Raw genomic sequence first — 26950 nt, 5'->3', positions numbered from 1 at the left:
ACTGCCACTTAAAACTAAGTATGCCAAACCCAGTTAATGGTTCTTTTTAGCTAACTTTCATTATAGTTGTCCCAATGTGTTATGACAGTTAATGCTAAATTAATTATTAGAAAGGAGCTGGCTAAATAGTAGCCAGCAAACATTCTATCAAAATGCACGATCAAAACTGGAAACAGTAAAAAAAAAAAAAAAAATCAAGTAATATATTTATTACATGTTCCAGGCAGTTCTGAAAATAAATGATCCAAAAAATTCTCCTAAATCGTAAGCAAAATAAATAGAAGAAAATAAAGGGGTCGGGAGAAGGCTTAGATAAAGGGCCTAAGTTGGAAACTTGTCTCATCCAACCAAGGTATAAAATGTAAGCAACTAACTTCCCTAAATTATTATTTTATTATAAATTGGGTAGATTTGTATTAGTAACTTTTGGGTTACCAGAGATACTCAATATATTAAAAACTATACACAAGCTTGAATTATTATTGTAGTAGTAGGAAGAGGAGGAGGCAGTAGAATAATATCAGTAGTAATTAAGTAATTTTGCTTCTAATGATGACAACTATTTGGATCAGGATGCTTTTACTGAATTGCAATCTAATTGAGTCATTTAAGATTTGTAAAATAAAATAAAGCCTACTGAAAAATCCGTATCTGAACAAACATAAGATAGTTATATAACCCAAGTATTTTACTTTTGACTTGGGTTAATTCTACTTATATTCTGTAAATTAAGCAGTAACACATTTCATTTTGATTAAGAATACACTTATTTCTTAAAGGGAACTACAAAGAATGCTGATTATTTCATATTAAATAAATAAAAATGTGTTTATTGTTTGGGTAGCAAATGATTTAGTTCTACTTAAAAATGTTTACCAAAAGAGCTGAAATCAACCTACTAACTAGATATATTTCACATCACACACTGAATTTACAACTACACACCTAAATGGATCTTGGCTAATAAAATAACTAAGTAACTAAAGCATCTTCTGCTTAATTAATATGATAAAAACAATCCCCCCCACACACCAATCCTCAATGTATGAAAATAGAGTCTACAATCTACAAGAAACACATTATCCAGGAATTGTGAAAAACAAACTAAAACATTTTTATAGAATCCTAAACAGTATTTTCCTACTACTTAATTACATCTCCTTCAGCAAGTTATAAATTTAGATGTATACTGACAAAGTTAAAAAAAAAAGTGGTGATAAGTAAAATGGCAATTCTTATTCATTGCTGATTCCACACCCAGGAGTAAAGTCTGGAAGAATAATTTCTGAAAAGCAATTTTAGTAAAATGTATCAGATCTTTTAAAACATCTCAACGTTTTGACAAATTCTTGAATCCAGCAAAGAAAAAAAAAAGTACTAAATGGAAGAAGCTTTAGGCGCAAAGTATTTTTCTCAGAATTAGTTTTTTTTCTTTTTTGATTCTTAAATGTTTATTTTACTTTTGAGAGAGAAAGAGACAGAGTGAGAGCGAGGGAGGGGTAGAGAGAAGAGACAAAATTGAAGCAAGGCTCTAGGCTCCGAGCGGTCAGCACAGAGACTGACGCAGGGCTCAAACTCACAAACCTGAGCCGAAGTTGGACACTTAACCAACTAAGCCACCCAGGCGCCCCATCTCAGATTACTCTCAACATTAAAATGGAGAAAGAACCCTAATGTCCCAAAATGAGGAAATGGTTATATAAACTATGGTATGCCCACTTAATGGAATACTGAGTGGCCATTTTGAAATTAGGCTTATAAACAATATCCACTATATAGGGAAATGTTTAGTGTTAAAAAGACAATATATAAAACTTTGTTTATGGTATTATCATAACCATAAAAGATTAAAAGCATATAAGATGAATGTTAACACCTCTCCTTGATAGTATGATCAGGAGTAATTTTTCAGTGTTTCTAGAGCTTGTTTACTTTTATGTTGACCAAAATTACTCTTAAAAATCTAGGTATATATTTTCTCCCTTGTCTGTGATATATAATTGTAATGCTTTGAAATATAAATGTATTCTATCAAAATATCAAAATATTTAAATAATTCAACTACCAAACTGAGAGACATTCTTCAACACTTGCCCCAAACCCTTCTGGATTCATGCAAAATATCTTTTTGTCAATTAAAAAAAACTCTTCCCAATTTTTTCCAAGTTCACCTTCTGGTTATCTTTCAAATCTATTTTCTCTCATGCAAGCCATGTTCTTTTTTGCTATCTTTTTCAGTAGCCTTTTAACTGATCTCCTCATTTCCAGCCGTGGGTAAGGGTATTCATGCACATCTACTGGCTTTTCTATTCATAACCCTTCTAAGATTTCCAATTATCAAAGCTCTGTTGGGGGGGTCCTACACATACTGGAGAGTAGAGGGGAAGAAAATCAGCATTGTCTGAGGAACACTTTCATAAGAAATATAATTTACATGAATCTGTAGAAATGGGCTCATTACTCCCAAAAAACACTGACATACAAGATACAGTTTAATTTTATTTCATAGGGGAAAAATGGGCAATAAATATAGGAAAAGACTGAACTTCATTCCTAATTAAGGCCATAAAAATATAATGCCAATTTTTTTACAGACTAGAAAAGACAGATAAAAATACTCTATGCTGGCAAGGGTATGGAGAAAGAGGTATACTGTTACAGCACTGGTGGCAATACAATTCTTTGAGAAAGTGATTGTACATACAGATACACACACAAAGCATGGTAGTACTATTTTTAAACAAAAAGGAGGGAAAAAACCCAAAAGAAAACATCCTATGGTTATTATCAGCAGAGGACTGGTTAAAAAGTATTATATATATATATATATATATATATATATATATATATATATATATATATATTGGTGGAATACTATACAGCCATAAAAAAGGCCTTACACATTACTCACAAGATACTGCTAAATGAAAAAAGCTAGGTACAGAACTGTCAGTATGACATGATCCCATTTATCTGATAGAATGGATGGATATTGAAAAATTTTATCAATACTACATAAGGATATACCCTGAACTGTTGACATTTCCAAAGGAAATACTTTATATAAAGGACTATACATACACGATATAAATAATGACATGAATATGTGTATATTTGTTACTTAAGAAAGAAAGAGAATATAACCAACACAACAAATAAGTGGTACATGTTTTTCCACATTTTCATGTCCTACTTTGATCACCAGCAGGAAAACACTTTTCATACTCTGAAGTTTTTATCATGCAAGTGTCATTGCTGAACAATATTTAGTTACAGATGCTTTTGAATTTTATTTGACTGATATGATGCTATACAAGACTTCATTTTTTGTGTGTGAAACCTATTCATGTTGACATGTATAGCAATATAGCTCATAAGTCTTCACTTCTGTGTAGCAATGGTAGCTAACACATATTTAGTAACAGATATTGTCCCAAGTACTTTGAGTTAGCTTATCTAAATCCTCACAGCAATTCTTCAAAGTAGATAGTATTATTATCTCTCTACTCCATATGAAGAAAGTAAAGCTCAGAGATTAAATAACTAGCCTAAAATGAAACAGTTAATTTTTTTGCTATTTCAAACAATGTTGCTAAGAATATTTTTACAGGCTTCATGGTATATACCTGCAAGAGTTTTTCTGGTAAATATCCAGGAATGAAAATGGTGGATCACAGGACACACCTACATACATTCTAGTTTACATAATAAAAATTAGTTTCCCAATCAGCAAAACTAAAAGGCAACCAATGGAATGGGAGAAGATATTTGCAAATGACATATCAAATAAAGGGTTGTATCCCAAATCTGTAAAGAACTTACTAAACTCAACATCCAAAAAACAAATAATCCAGGGAAAAAATGGGCAACAGACATGAATAGACACTTCTCCAAAGAAGACATCCAGACGGCAAACAGACACATGAGAAGACGCTCAACATCACTCATCATCAGAGAAATACAAATCAAAACCACAATGAGATACCACCTCACACCTGTCAGAATGGCTAAAATTAACATCTCAGGCAACAACAGATGTTGGTGAAGATGCAGAGAAAGAGTATCTCTTTTGCACTGCTGGTGGAAATACAAACGGTACAGCCACTCTGGAAAACAGTATGGAGGTTCCTCAAAAAATTAAAAATAGAACTACCCTACAACCCAGCAATTGCACTACTAGGCATTTACCCAAGGGATACAGGTGTGCTGTTTCAAAGGAGCACATGCACCCCCATGTTTATAGCAGTGCTATCAACCAAGTATGGAAAGAGCCCAAATGTCCTGCAACTGATGAATGGATAAAGAAGATGTGGGGTGTGTGTGTGTGTGTGTGTGTGTGTGTGTGTGTGTGTATACACACAATGGAATATTACCACTCGGCAATCAAAAAGAATGAAACCGTGCCATTTACAACAACATGGATGAAACTAGAGTATATTATGCTTAGGGAAATTAGAGAAAGACAATTATCATATGACTTCACTCATATGTGGAATTTAAGATACAAAACAGATGAACATAAGGGAAGGGAAGCAAAAATAATACAAAAACAGGGAGGGTGACAAAACACAAGAGACTCTTAAATACAGAGAACAAACAGGGTTGCCGGAGGAGTTTTGGGTGAGGGGATGGGCTAAATGGGCAAGGAAGGGGTATTAAGGAGGACACTTGTCGGGATGAGCACTGGGTGTTACATGCAGGGGATGAATCACTGGATTCTACTCCTGAAATCATTATTGCACTGTATGCTAACTTGGATATAAATTTTTAAAAATTAAAAAAAAACCAACCACCTAGTTTCCAAGGTGGTTCTAACAATTCACATACCCAGAAACAATGTTCCATATCCTCACCAAGCCCAGGCATCATCACAACTTTCACTCCTATATATATATATATGTATATATATATATATGTATATGGTATACATATATATGGTATATATATATATGGTGTATATATATATGGTGTATATATATATATATGGTATTTAATTTCTATGATAGATAAGTCTTGCTAAAAATTACATAGTTATTTTCTTTCTGCAAATAAGAAATTCTGAGAATGAACAAAAAAACTAACAAATGAATGCACAGGTTTGTTACTTTACCATGGCTCCTAATATTATTTCATCCTCAAATCTTTTGGTTTCAGAAATACTGATCTACTTATTTCTCACGACCTGACATTTCACACTTCTGATTCTTTGTACATGTCATTTCCTTTGCCCACAATGATTTCAATTTTTCCACAAGAAAAACTCTTTATAATGTCAGGTATAAACTCTTAAAAGTCTTTGTTGACCCACTCCCAAGATAATCATTCCCTCCTTCTAAAGTTCCTCAAAAATACTTCTATCTACCACCCTGTATTCTAAGCATTCTTTTATTTATAGTTCTCCCATGAGCTAGTAATGGAAGACTTTACCTACATCTTATCCCTAGAGCTTACAATTATGCTTGTATATAGTGAGTATCATATAAATAATCTGTAATATGCAAACATCCACAAATCAGATCATATGATATTAATATAGACTCTTGGGAGTAGATATGTGTTAACAGGAGAAAAAAAAAAAGGAGAACAAGAACTCATACACAAAACACTCTTCACCCCCCCCAAAAAAATAATTTTAGTAACTATAAAAGTTCAAAGTATGCAAAAAATTCTTCCCATAATTCCAACCCCATGGAATAGCACCTATTATTTGACATAGATCCTTCCAGACTTCTTAGTGCATGTGTATTTGTTCCTATCCTACGTATATTATGGTTCCATTTGTATTGTAGACAGTCTATCCATGCAGTGGATACACTTTTTCTAACTTCACAATATACCACAGATCTCTTACCATGTCAATATGGAACGACACACCTTGTGCTCTGAAATGGTTGCAAATTAGTTCAATATGTGTGGGTCATCTATCCTGTAAGCAATACTCTAATTATGGACATTTAGACTGCTTCCATTTTGTTATATACGTTGCAATGCACCACTTTATACATACATCTTGGTGCAGTGGTAATATTATTTCCTTAGGATTCATTTCCCTAAATAGAATTACTGAATAAACAATATGCATATATTCCAATTACATTACAAAGCTACCTTCTAGAGCAAGCTTATGTATCATTTCAGAACCCCTCAGTAGCATATGATAGAGGGACCATTTCTTCACATTTCTGTTCACACTGGGCCTTATCAACTTACCAGTCTTTGCCAATGTAGTAAGAAAAATATTTTGTTGTTTTCCAAACAATTTGTACTATTTCCATAATTAAAATTAATAACCAAAATGCTTTGTTAAGTTGGACAGAACTGAGTAAAAAATATTCAGGCTTAGTCAAATTTGAATGTTTTTAATAAAATTACAACTCCTTAAAAGTAACAATTACTATGGGACCATATATTCTAAAGTTAGGCGGTGGGAAATGCCAAAAATCTTTCACAAGACCACAAAATGTAACATATGATATGTGTAAAGACTGTACATACATTTGCATGACCTCCAGCTTTAAAAAAAATTGTCTACAGCACTTATACACACCCACATTCAATGCTCTTAGGATTGTGCTGGCATACACTCAACTATATTATCTGTAAGGTAACTTATGCCAGTATTTAATGTACAATGGAAATCTGTTTCACTCTCAGACGCTGGTATAGTAATTATTCTCCTATGGTTGCTAAGAGATTGTTTAGCTTTTTCTTCTCCTAAGACTACTATTGAAATTTTGTACATAGAGGCAAAAGGATGCTGGGTAAAGCAATAAAATAATTCCAGCTGTAGCTCTCTATCAGAACATAAGGCATAGATGACAGCTGCAGAGAAAACAGAAAGTCTTTGCTTCTCTCCTTCCCTTTGTCCCTTCTTACTGCAGAAAGGAGTAGAGAAAACAGCGTTGTTCTGCAAACCTTTTATATATATGAGCCCCAACTAATCATCAGGTGTGAAAAAAAGTGCTATCACACAGTCTACTTATTGCTCAAGAAGTTTACTCTTGTAGGTGTAGATCACAAAATACAGGTTTAAAAATGTGTGGCTGGGTTAAATCCAACAAGAGAAGATTTTAATAACTATACTATTAGTTTATTTTAGCATGATGGAACGATTTTTAAATATTCTTTGATAAAGAAATGTTATATTATTGTACTGCATAAGTTAAAAACGCTACCGAATTCTTTGACATTTAAAATTATAGACTCAAATTATGCAAACTTAGGAAGCACAGAAAAAACATTACAACAATTCCACAAACCCAGCAAAATCACCATTAATAATTTGGTGTAGCACCCAGTAGCAATTCATTTCAGATTTGACAACTGTCTCCTATTCTACTCATTAGATTTCTCTTGTTTCTTTGATTAGTTTCAGGGTAAGAACAAACTAACCTGTGAGCCTTTAATCTTATATTTGTCTAGAAGCTTTGTATAAAAACATTAATAGCACATACAGAATTTTGTTTAAACAATCTGAGCACAGTAATCAGTGATAAAACAATATGGAAGGAATGAGAAATGTACCAAGATACAATGTCTTGCAAAAACAGCAAAAAGAAAATAAGTCCTCTGCCTTAGATTAATCAACACACAAACTAAACTATTTTTCTAATTTAGTTAGTTTGACTTAAATGTGGTGTTAGGTTTTCAGGAATTGTTTATTGTCTGTAAATCTGATTTTGAGTTATTAGGCAGCAGTTATATAGTTTCTGGTAACTATATAAATCTTTATACAATCCTTTAACTGGTAAATCTACTTCTAGGATCTTATCCTAAGGTCACACTCAGAAATATTAACAAAAATTAATGTAAGAGGCTGTGGAGAATAAAGTAAATGTTCAATAAAACATGGTTAAATAAATTGTTTAGCACAGTTGTATGATTATAATGGCTAAATGTAAAAACTCTGAAGTCAGACTGCATGTGGGTTCAAATTTTAGGATTTATACTACTTAAATTCCAACTACCACCATTGCTATCATCACCAACACAAACAAAAGTCCTTTCAAAACAGAATCAAAGGTTGCCTGGCTCAGTTGGTAGAGCATGTGATTCTTACCTCAGAGTGTGGGTTCAAGCCCCATGCTGGGCACAGAGATTACTTTAAAATCTTTAAAATACACACACGCACACACATGCACACAAACTGGAGAAGAGATGGGGTCCTATGGCACTTTAAAAAAGAAGTATATATCTGAATACAATATGAAAGAACAAAGAAAAACCAAGGCAGAAGTACCCGAAATATTAATTGCAGTTATCTCTGGGTAGGAATTAAATGATCCCTGATTTCTTCTTTATTATTTTCTATCTATCTAAATCATCTACATGAAGATGTATTAGTCTAAGAGTCAAGAAAAAATGTAAATAACAAAACATGCAAAAAGGTTATACAGTTTTTTGCTCCCTTGTTAAATAACAAATAAAACTCAACCTGAAATATATTAAGGCTTTGGGAACTTAACTATGAGATAGTATTTAATGTAGGATGGTAATGGTCACAATAATATAACATCCATTTGCCAGCTAAATAATGCCTATCCATTAACTTAGTTCTTAGATATAAAGTCTTATTAAAATGTTATCACCTTTGAAAATTAGTACACGAACAATTCATATCCCCCCTGCTGTAACAAAATTATATTAAATCATTGTGGCTAGAAACCACTATCAAATTCTAAAACAAAGTAAGTCAAGTATTTCTCAGGGGCCAAAAGAAAAAATAAGACAACTTTCACTTCAGATCAATTAGGTGTCAGTGTCATCTTTCTTCTTCCCAAAAGCATGAAATCTGAGATCTTTTCCTCTTAGAACCACAAGCCTGTTGAGGTGAGTTTTATGAGTTTTCTTACCAATTTCTTACCAATCTAGCACATCTCAACAGTAAGAGCTGTTCTTTGGTTGCAGAAACACTGTAAAAATGATCTTATAACAAATATGAGCCAGCATTAAAAACAACGACAACAACAACAAACATAAAACAAACCTAACTGGCTCACTGAAACAGTCAAAGAAAGAAACCAATGAATACAACATTCATATCTTATCACAGCTTTGGTTAAAAATCCTAACTTTCAAGATTTTTCTTTAAAAATCCTTGTTGGTAACAGCTATGTACATGATCAGCTCTGCACTAAAACATGAAGGATTAAAGATGAGCAAGGTGTGATTTTAAATCCAAACGATGGTGTGTCATAAAACCCTTCAAAGATGGGTACGAAATAAAAAGGTAGACATCTTTCTGATTTATGATGCCTAATAAAGACACTAAATTGTTGAAAGCAGAAAGGCAGCCACCAGCAAATAACCAAATGTCTAGTATAGTTACAACAGAAAAGGTGCGCAAATAATTGTTGAATAAATTAATAAATACTTGAAATGGAGAGAATTTCCACTCTGTTATTTAATGCCTTTGAAGACACTGATAACCTAAATAAAACACAATCATTACCTCCTCTGGGTTAAAAAAATTTAGATAATGAGTAACTCTTTAAAAACCATTTTAGTGGAGCACCTGGGTGACTCAGTCAGTTGAGCAGCCGACTTTAGCTTCAGGTCATGATCTCACGGTTCGTGAGTTTGAGCTCCCCAACGGGCTCTGTGCTGACAGCACAGACCCTGCTTTGGATCCTCTGTCCCCCTCTCTCTCTCTGCACCTCCCCTGCTCACATTCTCATTCCCTCTCTCTCTCTCTCTCTCTCTCTCTCAAAAATAAAATAAATAAATAACCATTTTAGTTGTCTTTGCAAATAATCACCAATAAAGTAAACCTGACATAGCTACTACTATAAATCGCAATTTGTATTCAAAATAATTTTACAATGTTTAGTTATGCCAAGCCCACAGGTGAATTACAAAACAATGATGTACTTTACTCCTGATAAAATGGTTAAATAAATTAAAATACTTTATAACCTCCAATATACTCCAAAATAAGAATGACACATAAAAACTTTGGCATATCATGAAATAAATGGTACTAAGGTAAATTTAAGAGTTTTCTTCAGCAGTTTTAATTCTGGATATCAATTCTCTTTAAACATTTTCAAACAGGAAGGTCAGAAAAATTTATCTCACATATTTGTTAGCATCTCAGTCCACCATCCCTTTATTGATATAATTAAGGTTAATGTATTACATAATCAGGTCAGAATTTTTTTTTTTTTTAATTTATTTTTGGGACAGAGAGAGAGACAGAGCATGAACGGGGGAGGGGCAGAGAGAGAGGGAGACACAGAATCGGAAACAGGCTCCAGGCTCCGAGCCATCAGCCCAGAGCCCGACGCGGGGCTCGAACTCACGGACCGCAAGATCGTGACCTGGCTGAAGTCGGACGCTTAACCGACTGCGCCACCCAGGCGCCCCAGAATTTTTTAAAGTAATAAAGAGGACTTTTTTCCTACCTGAACATACTTAGTTATAAAAGGGTTATATAAAACTAAGATTACAACACATTCTTCTATTAATGAATGATGGAATTTAGCCTAACCTAGACACCATCTAAAAAACTGAGAGGGGTGACGATTAAGATTAAAGGAACAGGAGTACAAATGTTAGCTTTTGTTCTGCTTGTGTATTTGGTTAGCTATTCCTGAATAATGACCACAAAGCAGCGGCTTTAAAGACCCGCATTTATTATCTCAGTTTCTGTGAGTGAGAAATTTTGGAGCACTTTAGCTGAGTGGTTGTGGCTCACAGTCCTTCATTAGGTTGCAGTAAAGGTAATAGCCACGGCTGCAGTTATCTGAAGGCTTGTTTAGGGCTAGAAAACTTTCTTCCAAGATTGACCCATTTCCGTGCTGGCTGCTGAAACAAGGTCTCATCTCTTTTCAGAACTGCTTAAGTGTCTTTGCACATTACCAAGCTTCTCCCAAACTGAATGATCAAGAGAAAGAGCAAGATGGAAGTCACAAATCTCATGACCTAACCTCACTTCCTTCACATACTATTTGTTAGAAGTAAGTCACTACATACAGTGACACTCAAGAGAGGGCAATTAGACTCGAGTGAAGAGAGGACTATGAAATAATTTGTGGACATATTTTATGATCACTACTGTTCACCACTCTTTGGACAAATATTAACATTTTTCCGCATATGCAAAATACACTCACCCCCTCCCAAGACTCCCCCAAAAGTCTCATCCCTTTAGAGCAACAACTTCACATCCAGGATGTTGTGATCTAAATAGATCCATGTACAGATGAAACTTCTTGGGGACAGTTCCTTAAGCACAATCCTTTGAGTACAATTTCTCTCAGTGTGAAGACCTGTGAACTAAAAAGACAAATTATCTGCCCCACACATACACAAAATACAATGGTAGGACAGGCAGAGGAAAACTGCTGTAACACCATCTTGTACAAAATTTAAAAATATGGGAACAACAATGGAGTCAACTGATCCAAAGTAATTCTGAAATCAAAGTAGAAACATCTTCCAAGTTGCTTGAAAAGAATTTAGGATCTAGAAATAATTCTCCATAGTTCTTGGCTCTGGCCTTGGAGATTTGGGCTCTCTTTTCTGAGTTACCCTTCCATTTTATGAAAAGTAGCCCATATTCACACACATGTGTATAGTTGTTTTCACCTGCTTCCTACCAGTAGAATCTTTGGATCTAAAGAGCTACTCTTCAATCCAAGTTGGTGATACTTCTGCCAAATTTACGCCTTTGAAAACACTGTGAGAGGGGGGCACTTGGGTGGCTAAGTTGGGGGGAGTGTCTGACTTCGGCTTGGGTCATGATCTCACAGTTCCTGAGTTCCAGCCCTGAATTGCGCTCTCTGCTGTCAGCACAGAGCCTGCTTCGGGTGGTCTGTCCCCCTCGCCCTCTACTTCTCCCACACGCTCCCTCAAAAAATAAATAAAACATTTAAGAAAAGGAAAGGAAAGAGAAGAGAAGAGAAGAGAAGAGAAGAGGAGAGGAGAGGAGAGGAGAGGAGAGGAGAGGAGAGGAGAGAAGAGAAGAGAAGAGAAGAGAAGAGAAGAGAAGAGAAGAGAAGAGAAGAGAAGAGAAAACAAAACAAAACAAAACAAAACACAACACTGTAGGGGATGTCTAGGTGGCTCAGTAGATTAAGTGTCCAACTTCGGGCTCAGGTCATGATCTCACAGTTCCTGAGTTCGAGCCCTGCATAGGGCTCTGCGCTGACAGTGTGCAGCCTGCTGCAAATTCTCTGTCTCCCTCTCTCTCTCTCTCTCTGTCCCTCCTTCATTTGCCCTCTCTCTCAAAAATAAATAAACAGGGGCGCTTGGGTGGCTCAGTCGGTTAAGCGGCCGACTTCGGCTCGGGTCATGATCTCACACTCCGTGAGTTCGAGCCCCGCGTCGGGCTCTGTGCTGACCGCTCAGAGCCTGGAGCCTGTTTCAGATTCCATGTCTCCCTCTCTCTGACCCTCCCCCGTTCGTGCTCTGTCTCTCTCTGTCTCAAAAATAAATAAACGTTAAAAAAAAAATTTAAAAAAAATAAATAAATAAATAAATAAATAAACATTTAAAAAAAAAAGGAAAATACTGTGGGTCTCTTGGAATTCTTATTGGGGTTCACACATTTGACAAAAATGAGCAGTCACAAATCTGAGATAAACTCTTCTCTACTATAAATTCCTACTAAGGGACATCCTTAATCTGTTTAATTAGCCCTATGACTTTGATTGAAAAGTTCTTGGAGACATACCTTAGATATGTCTGAGATCTTAACAGAGGACTGTATGTCACACACTTAGCTTCATCATCTTTAGACAAAGCTATTCTGAGAGTGCCCTGGATTTGACCTTTGCCTGGATGCCATTTCCTAATCTCAGCACAGTGGGACATACTGAGAGGATGAGAATTTCAAACCATCGGGTCCTGGCTCCATATTGTTTAGGAGCCCTTTCTTCTCTTCTCTCCTGTTTTACCATAAGCAGAAAGAAGAAACCAAGCAACAGTTTTAAACTTTTGCTTAAAAATCTCCTTAGCTGTGTCACCTAGCTCATTAGATACATTTTCTAAAAGACCCACATTACTGAAGGTGACAGTGTTGCTAAACTGTCTGCCACTGTACAACAAAGATACCCTTTCTTCCAGTTTCTAATATGATTTTATTTTCATTTAAGCCTTCACTGGCAGTCTCTTCAAACACCTGACATTAAGCTTCCATCTAGTGACCAAGTTCAGTCTATCCCACATTTTAAAGTATTTGCTATGGCAGCACCCCATTTGGGGGTAACTAAATCTGTATTAGTAAAAAATTATTTCCAAAGTTCGAGGCTTCAATTAACACTTAACATTAATTTTATAGTTTCTGTAAGTCAGGAATTCAGAAACAGTTTAATTGTTAACTTAACAGGTTCTAGCTCACAGTCTCCAATGAAGTTACAGTCAAGTTATAGTCTTCTAAAGGCCTGTCTAGGCGGTAAATGACCTGCTTCCTAGATGGTTCACTAATACTGTTACTATCACAAGACTTCAGTTCCTCACCACGTGGGCATCTCCAATGAGTTGCTGAGTGTCCTCATGACATGACAATTGTCATTTTCTAGTACAGATAAACCAAGAAAACCGGAAAGAAGCTGCCTTGGAAGTCACGCCTTACGTGATTTCTACCATAGTTTTTTTTTTTTTTTTTTTTTAATGTTTATTTATTTTTGAGAGACAGAGACAGAGAGAGAGAGTGAGTGAGCACGAGAGGGGCAGAGAGAGAAGGAGACACAGAAGCTGAAGCAGGTTCCAGGCTTTGAGCTGTCAGCACAGAGACCAATGCAGGGCTCGAACCCACGAACCATGAGATCATGACCTGAGCTGAAGTCTTAACTGACTGAGCCCCCACAGGCATCCCTACCATAGTTCCTTTGTTAAAAAACAACGAAGTATAAAGGACGCTCTGGGGGAGGAGAATTAGATTCCATCAAAGGGAAAAGAATTTAAGAATCTGTTTTTAAAATACCACAGTAAGTAAAATCAAGAATTAAAACTTGAGGGGCACCTGGGTGGCTCAGTCAGTTGAGTGTCTGGCTCTTGGTTTCAGCTCAGGTCATAATCTCAGAGTTTGTGGGTTCCAGCCCTACATTGGGCTCTGGGCTGACAGTGGAGAGACTGCTTGGGATTCTGTCTCCCCCTCTCTCCGACCCTCCTGCACTCTCTCTCTCTCTCAAAATAAGTAAATAAACTTTAAAGAAAATTAAAAGAAAAAAAATAAAACGATACAAAAATTGCTCCTAGTAAAATTACATTTAAGTGGAAGCCTATTACTACAGTCTCCAGTGACATTGCACATTTTCTATTTTACTATGAAAATAAAAATCAAGCAAGTGTGTTAATGTCTAACAAAGTTAAAATATAAATAACTCTTTTAGGGTGTGTATGTAACATGTTAGATTGAGAGCACTGGAGATATATGACTATAAAGTAGAGATCCCAAGGAGCTAACAGAAGAACTACTCTTGCTGCTTTTTGTCATATAGTAATTTTCTTTACCAGCCTCCTCCTTTTCCTTTTTTTAAACATTTTTTTAAAATATTTATTTATTTCTGAGAGAGAGACAGAGCATGCAGAGGAGGGGCAGAGAGAGAAGACACAGAATCTGAAGCAGGCTCCAGGCTCTGAGTTGTCAGCACAGAGCCCGACGCGGGACTCAAACTCACAAACTGTGAAATCATGACCTGAGCCGAAGTCGGATGCTTAACCAACTGAGACATCCAGGCACCCCAAGCCTCCTCCTATTTCTAACTTTTTACTATTTTGTCTGCTTCAATGATAAATTTATTACTTCTCATTCGTATCTTCCCCATTTTTTACTCCATACCAAAGCCCTGACATTTATAGTACTAATAGCAAATAAGAGTATGAAAACAATACTTTTTACCAAACACACTGACTGTTATATGCACAAAGTAGTGCAAACAATTATGTCCTGTAGCAGTTTTTCATTTACATAAAGCTATATACAGAAATGAAGTGAAACCAAATCAGAAGAATATTAACGGGTACCTGGGTGGCTCAGTTAACCGTCTGACTCTTGGTTTCAGCTCAGGTCATGATCTCACAGTTTGTGAGATCAAGCGCTGCGTCAGGCTCTGTGCTAACAGTGTGGAGCCTAGTTGGGATTCTCTCTCTCCCCCTCTCTCAAAATAAATAAATAAACTTAAAAAAAAAAAGAATACTACAGTAACAGCCATTATGTAATGGACAGTGTTGGTATGTGAAAATCTACTTTTTTGAAATTGAATTTTAACCAAATTTACTTTCATCATAGGAGGCAATCCAGAAAATGTTTCTCTATTTCCAGCCCCATATTTTGATTGATACCAAAACAAAATGGAACTTTGTTAAAACACTTAAGTAAAAACTATTATTTTCGGGGCGCAGTCGGTTAAGCGTCCGACTTCAGCCAGGTCACGATCTCGCGGTCCGTGAGTTCGAGCCCCGCGTCAGGCTCTGGGCTGATGGCTCAGAGCCTGGAGCCTGTTTCCGATTCTGTGTCTCCCTCTCTCTCTGCCCCTCCCCCGTTCATGCTCTGTCTCTCTCTGTCCCAAAAATAAATAAACGTTGAAAAAAAAAAATTAAAAAAAAAAAAACTATTATTTTCATCTTATTACTTATTTCTTATATCTAATTAACTGCAACTCACTGTGTTTTTAAAATAATAAATAACCATCAATAAAATAAACAGATTCATATATTTAAACACACAAAAGAACTCTAAAATGTACAACAGGGGGATCGGTAATTACGATACATCTACCAAAAACAAATTACATAAAAATAAAAACATTAAAAATTATAAACTTGTGTGCTCGCTTCGGCAGCACATATACTAAAAATTATAAACTTGTAAAAGTACTTAAGGACACAGAAAATATTATCAAATATTTAAGTGACAAAAAAAGACTATAGTATAATGATATCACAATTAACACATGTGAATACACATTTATGTGTATGGAAAAAATCCCAGTCTATATGACAAATGTATGGTAGCTAATGTGGATGGTAGCATATTTATGTTTTTTCCTCCATATTTTACTATATTTCTCAAAATTTCCAAAATAAAAATATTTTTATTTTCTTATTATAAATGCACATAAAACATTTTGCAATGTCTTTAGGTCACAACTATTTTTACAGTAATATGAATGATTATTAATACAAGATATACATTCAAATTTGGGTTTACTGTTCTAACGTTGTTGTGAAGTATTCATATCTATTGTATCAAACTTGAAAAATATGGAAAAGTACTAAAAAGGAAGCCATATAGCTCAGAATCCCACAATCCAAAAGTAACAAAACATTTAACATTTTAGTGAGTAGTGATAACCATATAATTTTTATGTTTTTATTAATCAGTATATTGTAAGCAAATTAATAAATAATATTTAATGGTTGCATGACAAAGATATACTTTTTATTAATTCAGATTCTCCTATTTAAATAGCTTATTTTTTATTAATACTTTAAATACACCCCAAGATCTGTGTATAAAAAAATCTTTGTGTATCTCTATTCCTTAGTATAAATCACTGGAAATTGGTTCACTAGATCAACAGGCATTCATGTTTCTGTTTTTAAGGCTTTTTAATACATATTACCAAACCGCCTTCTACAAAGAATCAACCAATCTACATTTTCTCCAGCAAGGCATCAATTTGGTCAATCTCACAGACAGACAAAGTATGGGAGAGTGTCAATTTCTACCTGCTGATTACCACTGTTCATATATGCTCATTAACAATTTGTAACTCCTTTTCTGTGAATTCTTTATGTAAGTACCTTGCCTATATGTGGTGGTTAATTTTATCTGTCAACTTGGCGAAGCTATAGTGCCAAGCTGTTGGTCAAACCAGTCTAAATGTTGTGAAGGTATTTTCAGATGTGACTAACATTTAAATCAGTATATTCTGAGTAAAGGAAATTATCCTCCATAAAGCAGACAGGTCTCATTACAAAAAGACTTAAAGACTGAGATTGGTCACTGCAAAGATGAAGGAAGTCTGACATGAGAATGCCTTCCAACTCAAAATTGAAACGTCAAAGTGTGTTAAGAATTGCCATGCATGCCTGTCTGTGCATTTATGACTTGCCAGTCCCCACAATCACTGAGCCAATTCCTTTAAAGACAAACCAAAAAAACCAGCCACCACCACCAACAAATCAACCAAAGGAAAGTGAATAAAAACAAACTTTCTCTCTATAATACATGCATACACACACACACACACACACACACACACACACACACACACACTCCCAGACATCATATTGTTTCTGTTTCTCTGTACTTGGTGACAAAAGAGTGTCTTAGAAATTTTCTTACAAATTAATATAAGTTGTTCATTTATTAAAGTTAGTGACTTCCTCCATATCCTTTATGTTCAGAAATTCCTTTTGGGGCGCCTAGGTGGCTCAGTCAGTGAAGTGTCCAACTTAGGATTTCGGCTCAGGTCATAATCTCACGGTTCGTGGGTTCAAGCCCCACGTTGTGCTCCACATGGACAGTGTAGAGCTTTCTTGGGATTCTCTCTTCTGTCTCTCTCTCGGCCCCTCCCCCACTCAGTGTGCAGATGCTCTCACTCTCTCTCAAAATAAATAAAGAAAAACATTAAAAAAAATTCTTCTCAAAGCAAACTACTTACTTGTAAGTCATCTTCTACTCCTTCAGCTTCATTTTTAAATGTTGGGCATCCTAAGAAAACAGGGAGAAGTTAATTAAGCAAAGAGTTTTTGTCTTAGGATTTAGTATTATTGACTAATTAATTAAATCATTATAATAGTGTAGAACTGATCAGAGATCACTCTGGGCTGCCTGGCAACGAGTCAGATGTTGGCCACTGATACCAGCCCCTTTGTTAGGAGAACAGAGAATGAGGGATTGTTTACCTCTTCTACAGGTATTATTTCCAGTTATTTACTCAAGTGCTACTTTCTGTGAAAGCGTACTATCTGTAGCAAGTCCTACACCTGATTTTTCTTAAGTGCTCAAAATGATAGGCAGTATATATGGAATACACTCCTCTAGAGTTTAGATGATACCCACATATGTTTGATTCAATTTTCTAAATACTCTTAACCAGAAAACAGTAATTAATATCCAAAATGAGGATTTTAGTTGCTTTCATTAAGAAAGAAAACAAATAAGCCATAAACCACTATAGACAGCCAATGGCCAATTGTTGCTATTGATCTTTGTAAACCAGTGTCTCTGTGTAAATTTTCACGGTGTTCAAAGAGTGCCTTTAGTTTTAATAAATTCATAAAGAATGAGATCTTAACAAAGTATTCCGAGTTTATGCTACCTTGTGAGACACAGCTAGCATGGAGATGAGGAGAAATCTGTCCTTTGGAAAGGATTGCATAGTTTATTCTTATTGTCATGGAAGGCTAAGTAAGAAAAATTTAATGAGATTGCTGAAAGTCTACACAGTGGCTGGCAATAATGCTAACCCTCAGTATACCTTTAAATATGTTCAAAAATAATGAGACAGACTGAGTACTGTAGTCTATTCCACTTGGCTAGAAGTTTGTAAGCTCCTCCACATTTTTAAACTGTCTTTTAAAACATGAAACCCAATTTATTTGATCCTAGGAAAAGAAATATGCTTTTATGGAGACATGAGTACAGGCTCAAAAGTAACAATAATTTAGGGAATGCAAACTGGTACAGTCACTGTGGAAAACAGTATGGAAGTTCTCAAAAAAATTAAAAACAGAACTACTTTATGATCTAATAACCACACTACGAGGTATTTATACAAAATGTACAAAAACAGTAATTCGAAGGGACACATGCAGCCCTGTGTTTACTGCAGCATTATTTACAATGGCCAAATTATGTAAGCATCCCACATGCCTGTCCGCCAATAGATGAATGGATAAAGAAGAGGTGGTACATATACACAACGGAATATTACTCAGCCACAAAGAACGAAATCTTGCCATTTGCAACAACATGGATGGAGCTAGAGAGTATATAATGCTAAGCAAAATCAGTCAGTCAGAGAATGACAAATACCGTATGATTTCACTCATATGTCAAATTTAAGAAACAAAACAAATGAGCAAAGGAAAGAAAACAGAGAGACAGGAGCGCTTGGGTGGCTTAGTCTGTTAAGCATCCGACTCCTGCTCAGGTCATGATCTCACGGTTCATGGGGTTGAGCCCTGCATCAGATTCTATGCTGATGCTTGGAGCCTGGAGCCTGCTTCAGATTCTGTGTCTCCCTCTCTCTCTCTCTGCCCCTCCCCGACTCACGCTCTGTCTCTCTCTCTCTCTCGAAAATAAACATTAAAAAAAATTAAAAGAAAAAGAGGGAGAGAAACCAAGAATCAGACCCTTAACTATAAAGAACAAACTGATGGCTAACACAGGGGAGTTGGATGGGGGAATGAGCCAAATAGGTGATGGGGATTAAAGAGTACACTTATGATGAGCACTGAGTAATGTACAGAATTGCTGAGTCACTATATTGTACACCTGAAAATAATATAACGTTGTATGTTAACTATACTGGAATTAAAACAAAAAGCTTAGTTAAAAAAAAGTAAATCATAAATTCCAGCAGCCATGGATAATCGGTTATCTTTTTAAAGTACTGGTTCTTGAACACTAAATATCAGAATCAATTGGAAAAAATTTACAAAATATACTGGTGGTACAATATATTTCCAAACCAATAATGTCAGAATCTGGGGGATGAGGCATAGGGTATCAAGTATTTTTATTTCAAAGTTTCTTGCAGTGGTTTCAGAACCACAACCACTGCTAGAGAATCTTGGAATCTTCCCCCCCCCCCCTCAATTCATAATATAATAATTTCACAATTCCTCATCACATTTGAAATGGATAGGAACTTTAAAAAAATGCCTCACCTCCCCTCTCTAGACAGAATGATTCAAGTGGTCTCGAGTGGGGACCAGTTATTGTATTTTTCAAAGGGTCCCAGATGATTCAAATGTGCAGCCAATACTGAGAATACTGATCTAATTTTTTTAATGTTTTAATTATTTGAGAGAGAGAGAGAGAGAGAGAGAGAGAGAGAGAGAGAGAACCAGTGGGAGATGGGCAGAGAGAGAAGGAAGACACAGAATCCGCGAAGCAGACTCCAGGTTCTGAGCTGTCAGCACAAAACCCGACGTGGGGCTTGAACTTGTGAACCACGATATCATGACCTGAGCCAGAGTCAGACGCTTAACTGACTGAGCCATCCAAGGACCCCAAAATACTGATCTAGAATGAATTTTAGATTCTTGTAATAAAGATAAAATGACTGCTACTATTCTGTGGATGTTTTTCTGAACTGGAAATCACTGACTGTACCAATCTCTAATCTTTTAAAATAGCTGAATGAATGATTTATTTACAACTTCATACGTTATCAGTACAAACTTGTACTAAGCATTTCCATGCTCTTGCCTATGGTCAGTCTCATAATTCATTCATTTCTTCTGAATTTTTCTACCAAAATGCCATCTTCAAAATATACAAATCACAATGCTAATATATTTTGATTCAGTTATGTTATATAGAAAGTAATTTCTATTTGTAGAGACAATTTTCCTTCTTAATTAGAAAAACAAATCAAGTCTTAATTATAATTTCGTTATAGGGAAGAAATGGGCTTTAAAGTGATTTATTTTTGCTTAATTAAGCAGAGGCCAGTCTTACATGTAAATACATTCTTCTTCCCTTTAAAACCTGCAAGCTTGGGGCGCCTGGGTGGCGCAGTCGGTTAAGCGTCCGACTTCAGCCAGGTCACGATCTCGCGGTCCGTGAATTCGAGCCCCGCGTCGGGCTCTGGGCTGATGGCTCAGAGCCTGGAGCCTGTTTCCGATTCTGTGTCTCCCTCTCTCTCTGCCCCTCACCCGTTCATGCTCTGTCTCTCTCTGTCCCAAAAAATAAATAAATGTTGAAAAAAAAAAAATTAAAAAAACAAAACAAAACAAAACCTGCAAGCTTTAGGGGTGTCTGGATGGCTCAGGTGGTCAAGCAACCAACTCTTTGATTTCGGCTCAGGTCACGATCTCATGGTTTATGAGGTCAAGCCACATGCTGGGCTCTGCACTGACAGTGTGGAGCCTGCCTGGGATTTTCTCTCTCTTCCCCTCTCCCACTCATGCTGGCTCTCTCTCTCTCTCTCTCTCTCTCTCTCTGTCTGCCTCTCAAAAGAAATAAGTAAACTTAAAAAAAAATAATAAAATAAAACCTGCAAGCCTTAGAGTTAATAATCTTAACAAACTGGCAAAACATGCAAAGGGATAGATGGAGCTGTGGTCTCTACCAATTCTCAATTATGAAACCAGATAAAGAGTTAAGAACAGTTTTAAGAAGGGGTTTTTGCCACAGAAAAAAATAGAGTCTACATATAAAAAAGAGAAAATTTCTAATAACCAAATACAATCGAACACTGTCCTTGAACATTGCAGGGGTGAGGGACACCAACCCCAGTTCACCCCCCACAATGTAGTTGAAAATCTACATGTAACTTTTGACTCCCCCCAACATTTAACTACTAATAGTCTATTGTTGACCGGAGGCATTACCAATAACATAAATAGTTGATCAACACATAATCTGTATGTTATATGTATTATACACTATATTCTTAGAATAAAATAAAACAAAGGACAGAAAATGTTACCAAGCAAATCATAAGGAAGAGGAAATACATTTATGGTACTGTATTGTAAAAAAATCCACATATAGTGGTCCACCATTGAAACCATGTTGTTCAAAGGTTAACCATAATTGATTATTAGAAATTTTTGCTTTTTTATAACCCAAACAAGGATATGACTGATGTAACAACACACAAGAATTCTAAAAGTTCTAACTGTTCTCCTCTTCTTTATGCTCTTACTTAAAAACATCTGAATTATCTGATGGCTGCTACTGATGGCTTCAAGACAATGCACGTAATTGGTATATATATTACGATGTGACAAATATAAAACGTTTAAAAACCCATTATTTTATCTTTGCCTACAGTGAGCTTTCAAAGTTAATCAATCACCTATCACAAAAGCGGACTTGCTTCAAGTCACTCTATTATATGTGATAAACAAAATAAGGAAATAGTCGAGAAAACCTACCTTGAGAAATATCCTCTATAGCTCTTCGAATGCCTCTATCAAAAGCCCTAGCATCAGCAGGACTTTGAAAGGTAAGGCCAAATTTCTTATCATCAATCTTCCAGTGGTGAAATGTTGGGGTGACCTTATTGTAAATGAGGTCTTTTTTAAGCATACATTCCAAAACCACCTGCCAAAAGGTAAATGCCAAAGATTACTATACATTTATCAAATCCTCTAATGTAGCTCTTAATTACAAAACGAGGTAAGAATAAGAAATAAAAAAAGTAAATAAAATGAAACCTGCAAGCCTTTGCTGTATTTTAGTAAATTCATTTCTCCCCTTTATTAAAATAGAGGTCTTGCTACTTAATCTACTTCATAAAATCACTCGGTACAGAAAAAAAATGGGATTAAAGGGGATTCTGGGAAGACGGCAAAGTAAGAAGGAATCTTTCTTCCTACCTAGACAATAATTACACTGGCAGAAATCTGTCTGATATAACTATGTTGGAACTCTGAAGTCTGTTGAAGGTGAAGGCTTGTAACTCCCAAGGGAAGCCATGGCCAGTAAACTGTGCTGAATTCTGGTCAATCTCTGCTATGAGTACAGTAGCCGCTACCCATACCCCGTGGCAGGAATTGTGCACATGTTCCTGGAGGAGGCTTGCATACAAATTTCAGGAGCCAGGTTGCATAAAAAGAATCCTGTCCCCCAAATACCAGAAATCCATGCTCTGATTACTGATGGCTGCTGATTAGACAGGTGTAGACAAAGAGGAAAACACCCATAGTTGTTATACCTTCTCTTACTGTTCTAAGTTCTTCCTCAACAGAATAAAGTCATGTCCAGGTTATTTAAAGGATCAGCATCCTTTTTTATTCATCATTTTTTACTTTTTCCCATTTGGGGTACCAGATACTAAAGACTAGGACATTCAAGAACAATTGTATTCATGGGGAAATTTAGAAAGTGACTATGCATACCCAGAGAAATACTCAGAAAAGATACACAAAGACCTAAGTTTACACTTTAGGCAGATTCCCAGCATAGAGACAACCCACAACAATACAACAACAACAGCGGCAGCAGCAGTGGCAGGAGCAGCAATTCTTGGGGAATGGGGACAATCTAATTTCCAGAGTTACCACATTAATAGATTCAAATACTCAGTGTTTAACAAAAAAACTTAAGGCACACAAGAAAATAGTAAATTAATTTTTTTTTCCTTTTCCCAATGAAAGGAAAAAAGAAAATCAACAGACACTGTCCCTAAAAAAGGCCTGATGGGGGCGCCTGGGTGGCTCTCAGTCGGTTAAGCGTCCGACTTTGGCTCCGGTCATGATCTCAGTCCGTGAGTTTGAGCCCCGCGTCAGGCTCTGTGCTGACAGCTCGGAGCCTGGAGCCTGCTTCACATTCTGTGTCTCCCTCTCTCTCTCTGCCCCTTCCCTGCTCATGCTGTGTCTCTCTCTATCTCAAAAATAAATAAACATTGAGGGGAAAAAAAAAAAAAAAAAAAAAAAGGCCTGATGGCAGATCTATTAGACAAAAACTTAAAAAAAAAAAAACAAAACAACCCTCTCTTAAGGATGATTGAAGACCTAAATGAAGATATGGAGAAAGTTAAGAAAACAGTGTACAAACAAAAATGAAAGTATCAATAAAGAGAGAGAAACCTAAAAAGAAACTAAGAAGAAATTCTGGGGCTGAAAAGTACAATAACTGAAATAAAAAATTCACTACAGAGATTTAAAGGCAAATTTGAGCAGGCGGAAAAAGTATCTGCAAACTTGAAAACAGGACAATAGAAATTACTGAATCTGAAGAACAGAAAGAAAAACATTAAAGAAATGCAAACAGCTTAAGGGACCCAGAGGACACCATCAAGAGGACCGACCTACACATCATAGGACCTGTAGAAACAAGAAAGGGAAAGGGGCAGAGAGAATATCTGAAGAAACAACAGTTTTAAAACTTCATAGGTTTTAAATGAAAGACATCAATGAAAAGACATCAATGGAAGACAATGAAAGACATCAATATAAGCATCTGACAAGCTCAACAAACTCCAAATAAGATGAATTCAAAACAGAGCCACACAGAGACACAGAGAGAATCTTGAAAGTAGCAAGAGATGCGGATAGTCACTTTCAAATGATCCTAAATAAAAACAGCAGCAGATTTCTCTTCAGAAACTTTGAGGGCCAGAAGATAGTGGGCAGATATGATCAAAGTACTGTAAGAAAAAAGGGTCAAAAAAGAATACTTTATCTGGCAAAACTGTCCTTCAAAAGATAAAAATTAAGACATTCACAAATAAACAAAAGCTGAGAGAATGGGTTACTACTAGATTTGCCCTGCAAAAAAAGTTCAAGGACGTCCTACATAGTGAAATGAAGGAACACTAGACAGTAACTTGAAGCTGTATGGAGAAATAAAGATCTCACTGAGTTAAGTGCAGGAGCATTTATAAAAGCAGTAAAATTGTAACACTGGTTTTTAACTGCAGTTTTTCTTTTCTGTAAGGTTTAAGAGACTAACACATTTAAAGGAAAAAGCAATTAGGAAAAAGCTAGGTATTACTGTAACTTTGGTTTGTAACCCCAAATATTGTTTTCTACAAAATATAAGACACTAATGCATTTAAAAGAGGCATTAGGAACATCTAGGTGGCTCAGTCACAGGTGATCGTCCAACTCTTGATTTTGGCTCAGATCATGATCCCAGGGTCATGGGATTAAGCTCCATGTCGGGCTCCATGCTGGGGTGGAGCCTGCTTAAGATTCTCTCTCTCTCCCTCTCACACTCCCTTGCTCACACTCTATCTCTTAAAAGAAAAAAACCTTTTTATTTTGATGAGGTACTAATAGTTCATTTTTGCTTTTGTTTCCCTTGCCTCCGGAGATGTGTTGAGTAAGAAATTACTGTGGCTGGGATCAAAGAGGTTTTTGCCTGCTTTCTCCTCTAGGATTCTGATGGCTTCCTGTCTTACATTGAGGTCTTTCATCCATTTTGAGTTTATTTTTGTGTATGGGCTAAGAAAGTGGTCAAGGTTCATTCTTCTGCATGTCACTGTCCAGTTCTCCCAGCACCACTTGCTGAAGAGACTGTCTCTATTCCATTGGATATTCTTTCCTGCTTTGTCAAAGATTAGGTGGCCATACATTTGTGGGTCCATTTCTGGGTTCTCTATTCTGTTCTACTGATATGAGTGTCTGTTTGGGTGCCAAAATCTGTAAAGAACTTATCAAACTCAACACCCAAAAAACAAATAATCCAGTGAAGAAATGGGCAAAAGACAGTACTAAACACGTCTCCAAAGAAGACATCCAGATGGCAAACAGACACATGAAAAGATGCTCAACATCATTCATCATCAGGGAAACATAAACCAAAACCACAATGAGATACCACCTCACACCTGTCAGAATTGCTAACGTTAACAGCTCAGGCAACAAAAGATGTTGGCGAGGATGTGGAGAAAGAGGATCTCTTTTGCATTGCTGGTGGGAATGCAAGCTGGTGCAGCCACTCTGGAAAACGGTATGGAGGTTCCTCAAAAAATTAAAAATAGAACTACCCTATGACCCAGCAATTGCACTACTAGGTATTTATCCAAGGGATACAGGTGTGCTGTTTCAAAGGGGCACATGCACCCCAATGTTTATAGCAGCACTATCGACAATAGCCAAAGTATGGAAAGAACCCAAATGTCCACAGATGGAGGAATGGATAAAGAAGACGCGGTATATATATACAACGGAGTATTACTCGGCAATCAGAACAAAATCTTGCCATTTGCAACTACATGGATGGAACTAGAGGGTATTATGCTAAACGAAATTAGTCAGTCAGAGAAAGACAACTATCTTATGACTTCACTCATATGAGAAATTTAAGATACAAAACAGATGAACATAAGGGAAGCAAAAATAATACAAAAACAGGGAGGGGGACAAAACATAAGAGACTCATAAATATAGAGAACAAACAGGGTTCTTGGAGGGGTTGTGGGAGGAGGGATGGGCTAAAGGGGTAAGGGGCATTAAGGAATCTACTCCCAAAACCATTGTTGCACTATATGCTAACTTGAATGTAAATAAAAAAATTAAAAAATAATAATTAAAAGAAACACAGGGATAGTGGAACAATATAAAATGTAATATATTAATGTGGTAGAAAAAAATAAAAGTATTTTATCATGAATAAAAGCATGAGTTTATACTTCTGGGCATTCAATTTATATAGATATAATTCTGTGACATCAACAACCGAAAGGGGTGAGGACAAAGCTGTAAAGGAGCAGAGTATTTTTGTTATGTTATTAAATTTAAGCTGGTATAAATTCAGGTTAGAGTGTTAAAACTTGAAGATACGAAATGTAATCTCCATGGGAACCACAAAGTAATAGCTATAGAATATACATGAAAGTAATTTAAACATTTCTTTTTTTTTTTTTTTTAACGTTTATTTATTTTTGAGACAGAGAGAGACACAGCATGAACGGGGGAGGGTCAGAGAGAGAGGGAGACACAGAATCGGAAGCAGGCTCCAGGCTCTGAGCCATCAGCCCAGAGCCCGACGCGGGGCTCGAACTCGCGGACCGCGAGATCGTGACCTGAGCTGAAGTCGGACGCTCAACTGACTGAGCCACCCAGGCACCCCAAACATTTCACAACAATCAATGCAAACATAAACAAAGACAGAAATGCAAGAAATGAGAGATTATATGCTGTAAGACACATAAAAACAGCACAGTGACAGAAGTCCCTCCTTATGACCATTTTATTATTATTATTATTATTATTATTATTATTTTTGGTTTATTTATTTTTGAGAGAGAAAGAGAGAGAGAGTGAAAGCAGGGGAAGGGCAGAGAGAGAGGGGGACAGAGGATTGGAA

At 36.2% G+C, this 26950-nt stretch overlaps 1 protein-coding gene across 3 annotated transcripts in view; it reads right to left on the bottom strand.

The window, feature by feature from the left end:
- The window catches only part of SPRED1 (sprouty related EVH1 domain containing 1), a 144237-nt gene that overhangs the window by 24781 nt on the left and 92506 nt on the right, over positions 1 to 26950 (bottom strand). For all 3 annotated transcript variants that reach the window (XM_086710330.1, XM_086710331.1, XM_025919246.2), the window contains 2 exons: positions 22069 to 22237; positions 17616 to 17665 (listed from right to left, as the gene is read on the bottom strand). In XM_086710330.1, coding sequence (XP_086566456.1) covers positions 17616 to 17665; positions 22069 to 22237 — 219 coding nt within the window. The remainder of the gene's footprint in view (positions 1 to 17615; positions 17666 to 22068; positions 22238 to 26950) is intronic.

This window comes from Puma concolor, chromosome B3, assembly GCF_028749965.1.
Source record: "Puma concolor isolate L17-30 chromosome B3, mPumCon1.1.hap2, whole genome shotgun sequence".
NCBI lineage: Eukaryota > Metazoa > Chordata > Mammalia > Carnivora > Felidae > Puma > Puma concolor.
The sequence above is the reverse complement of the archived record's forward strand: the minus strand, read 5'-3'. Positions and strand labels throughout refer to the sequence as shown.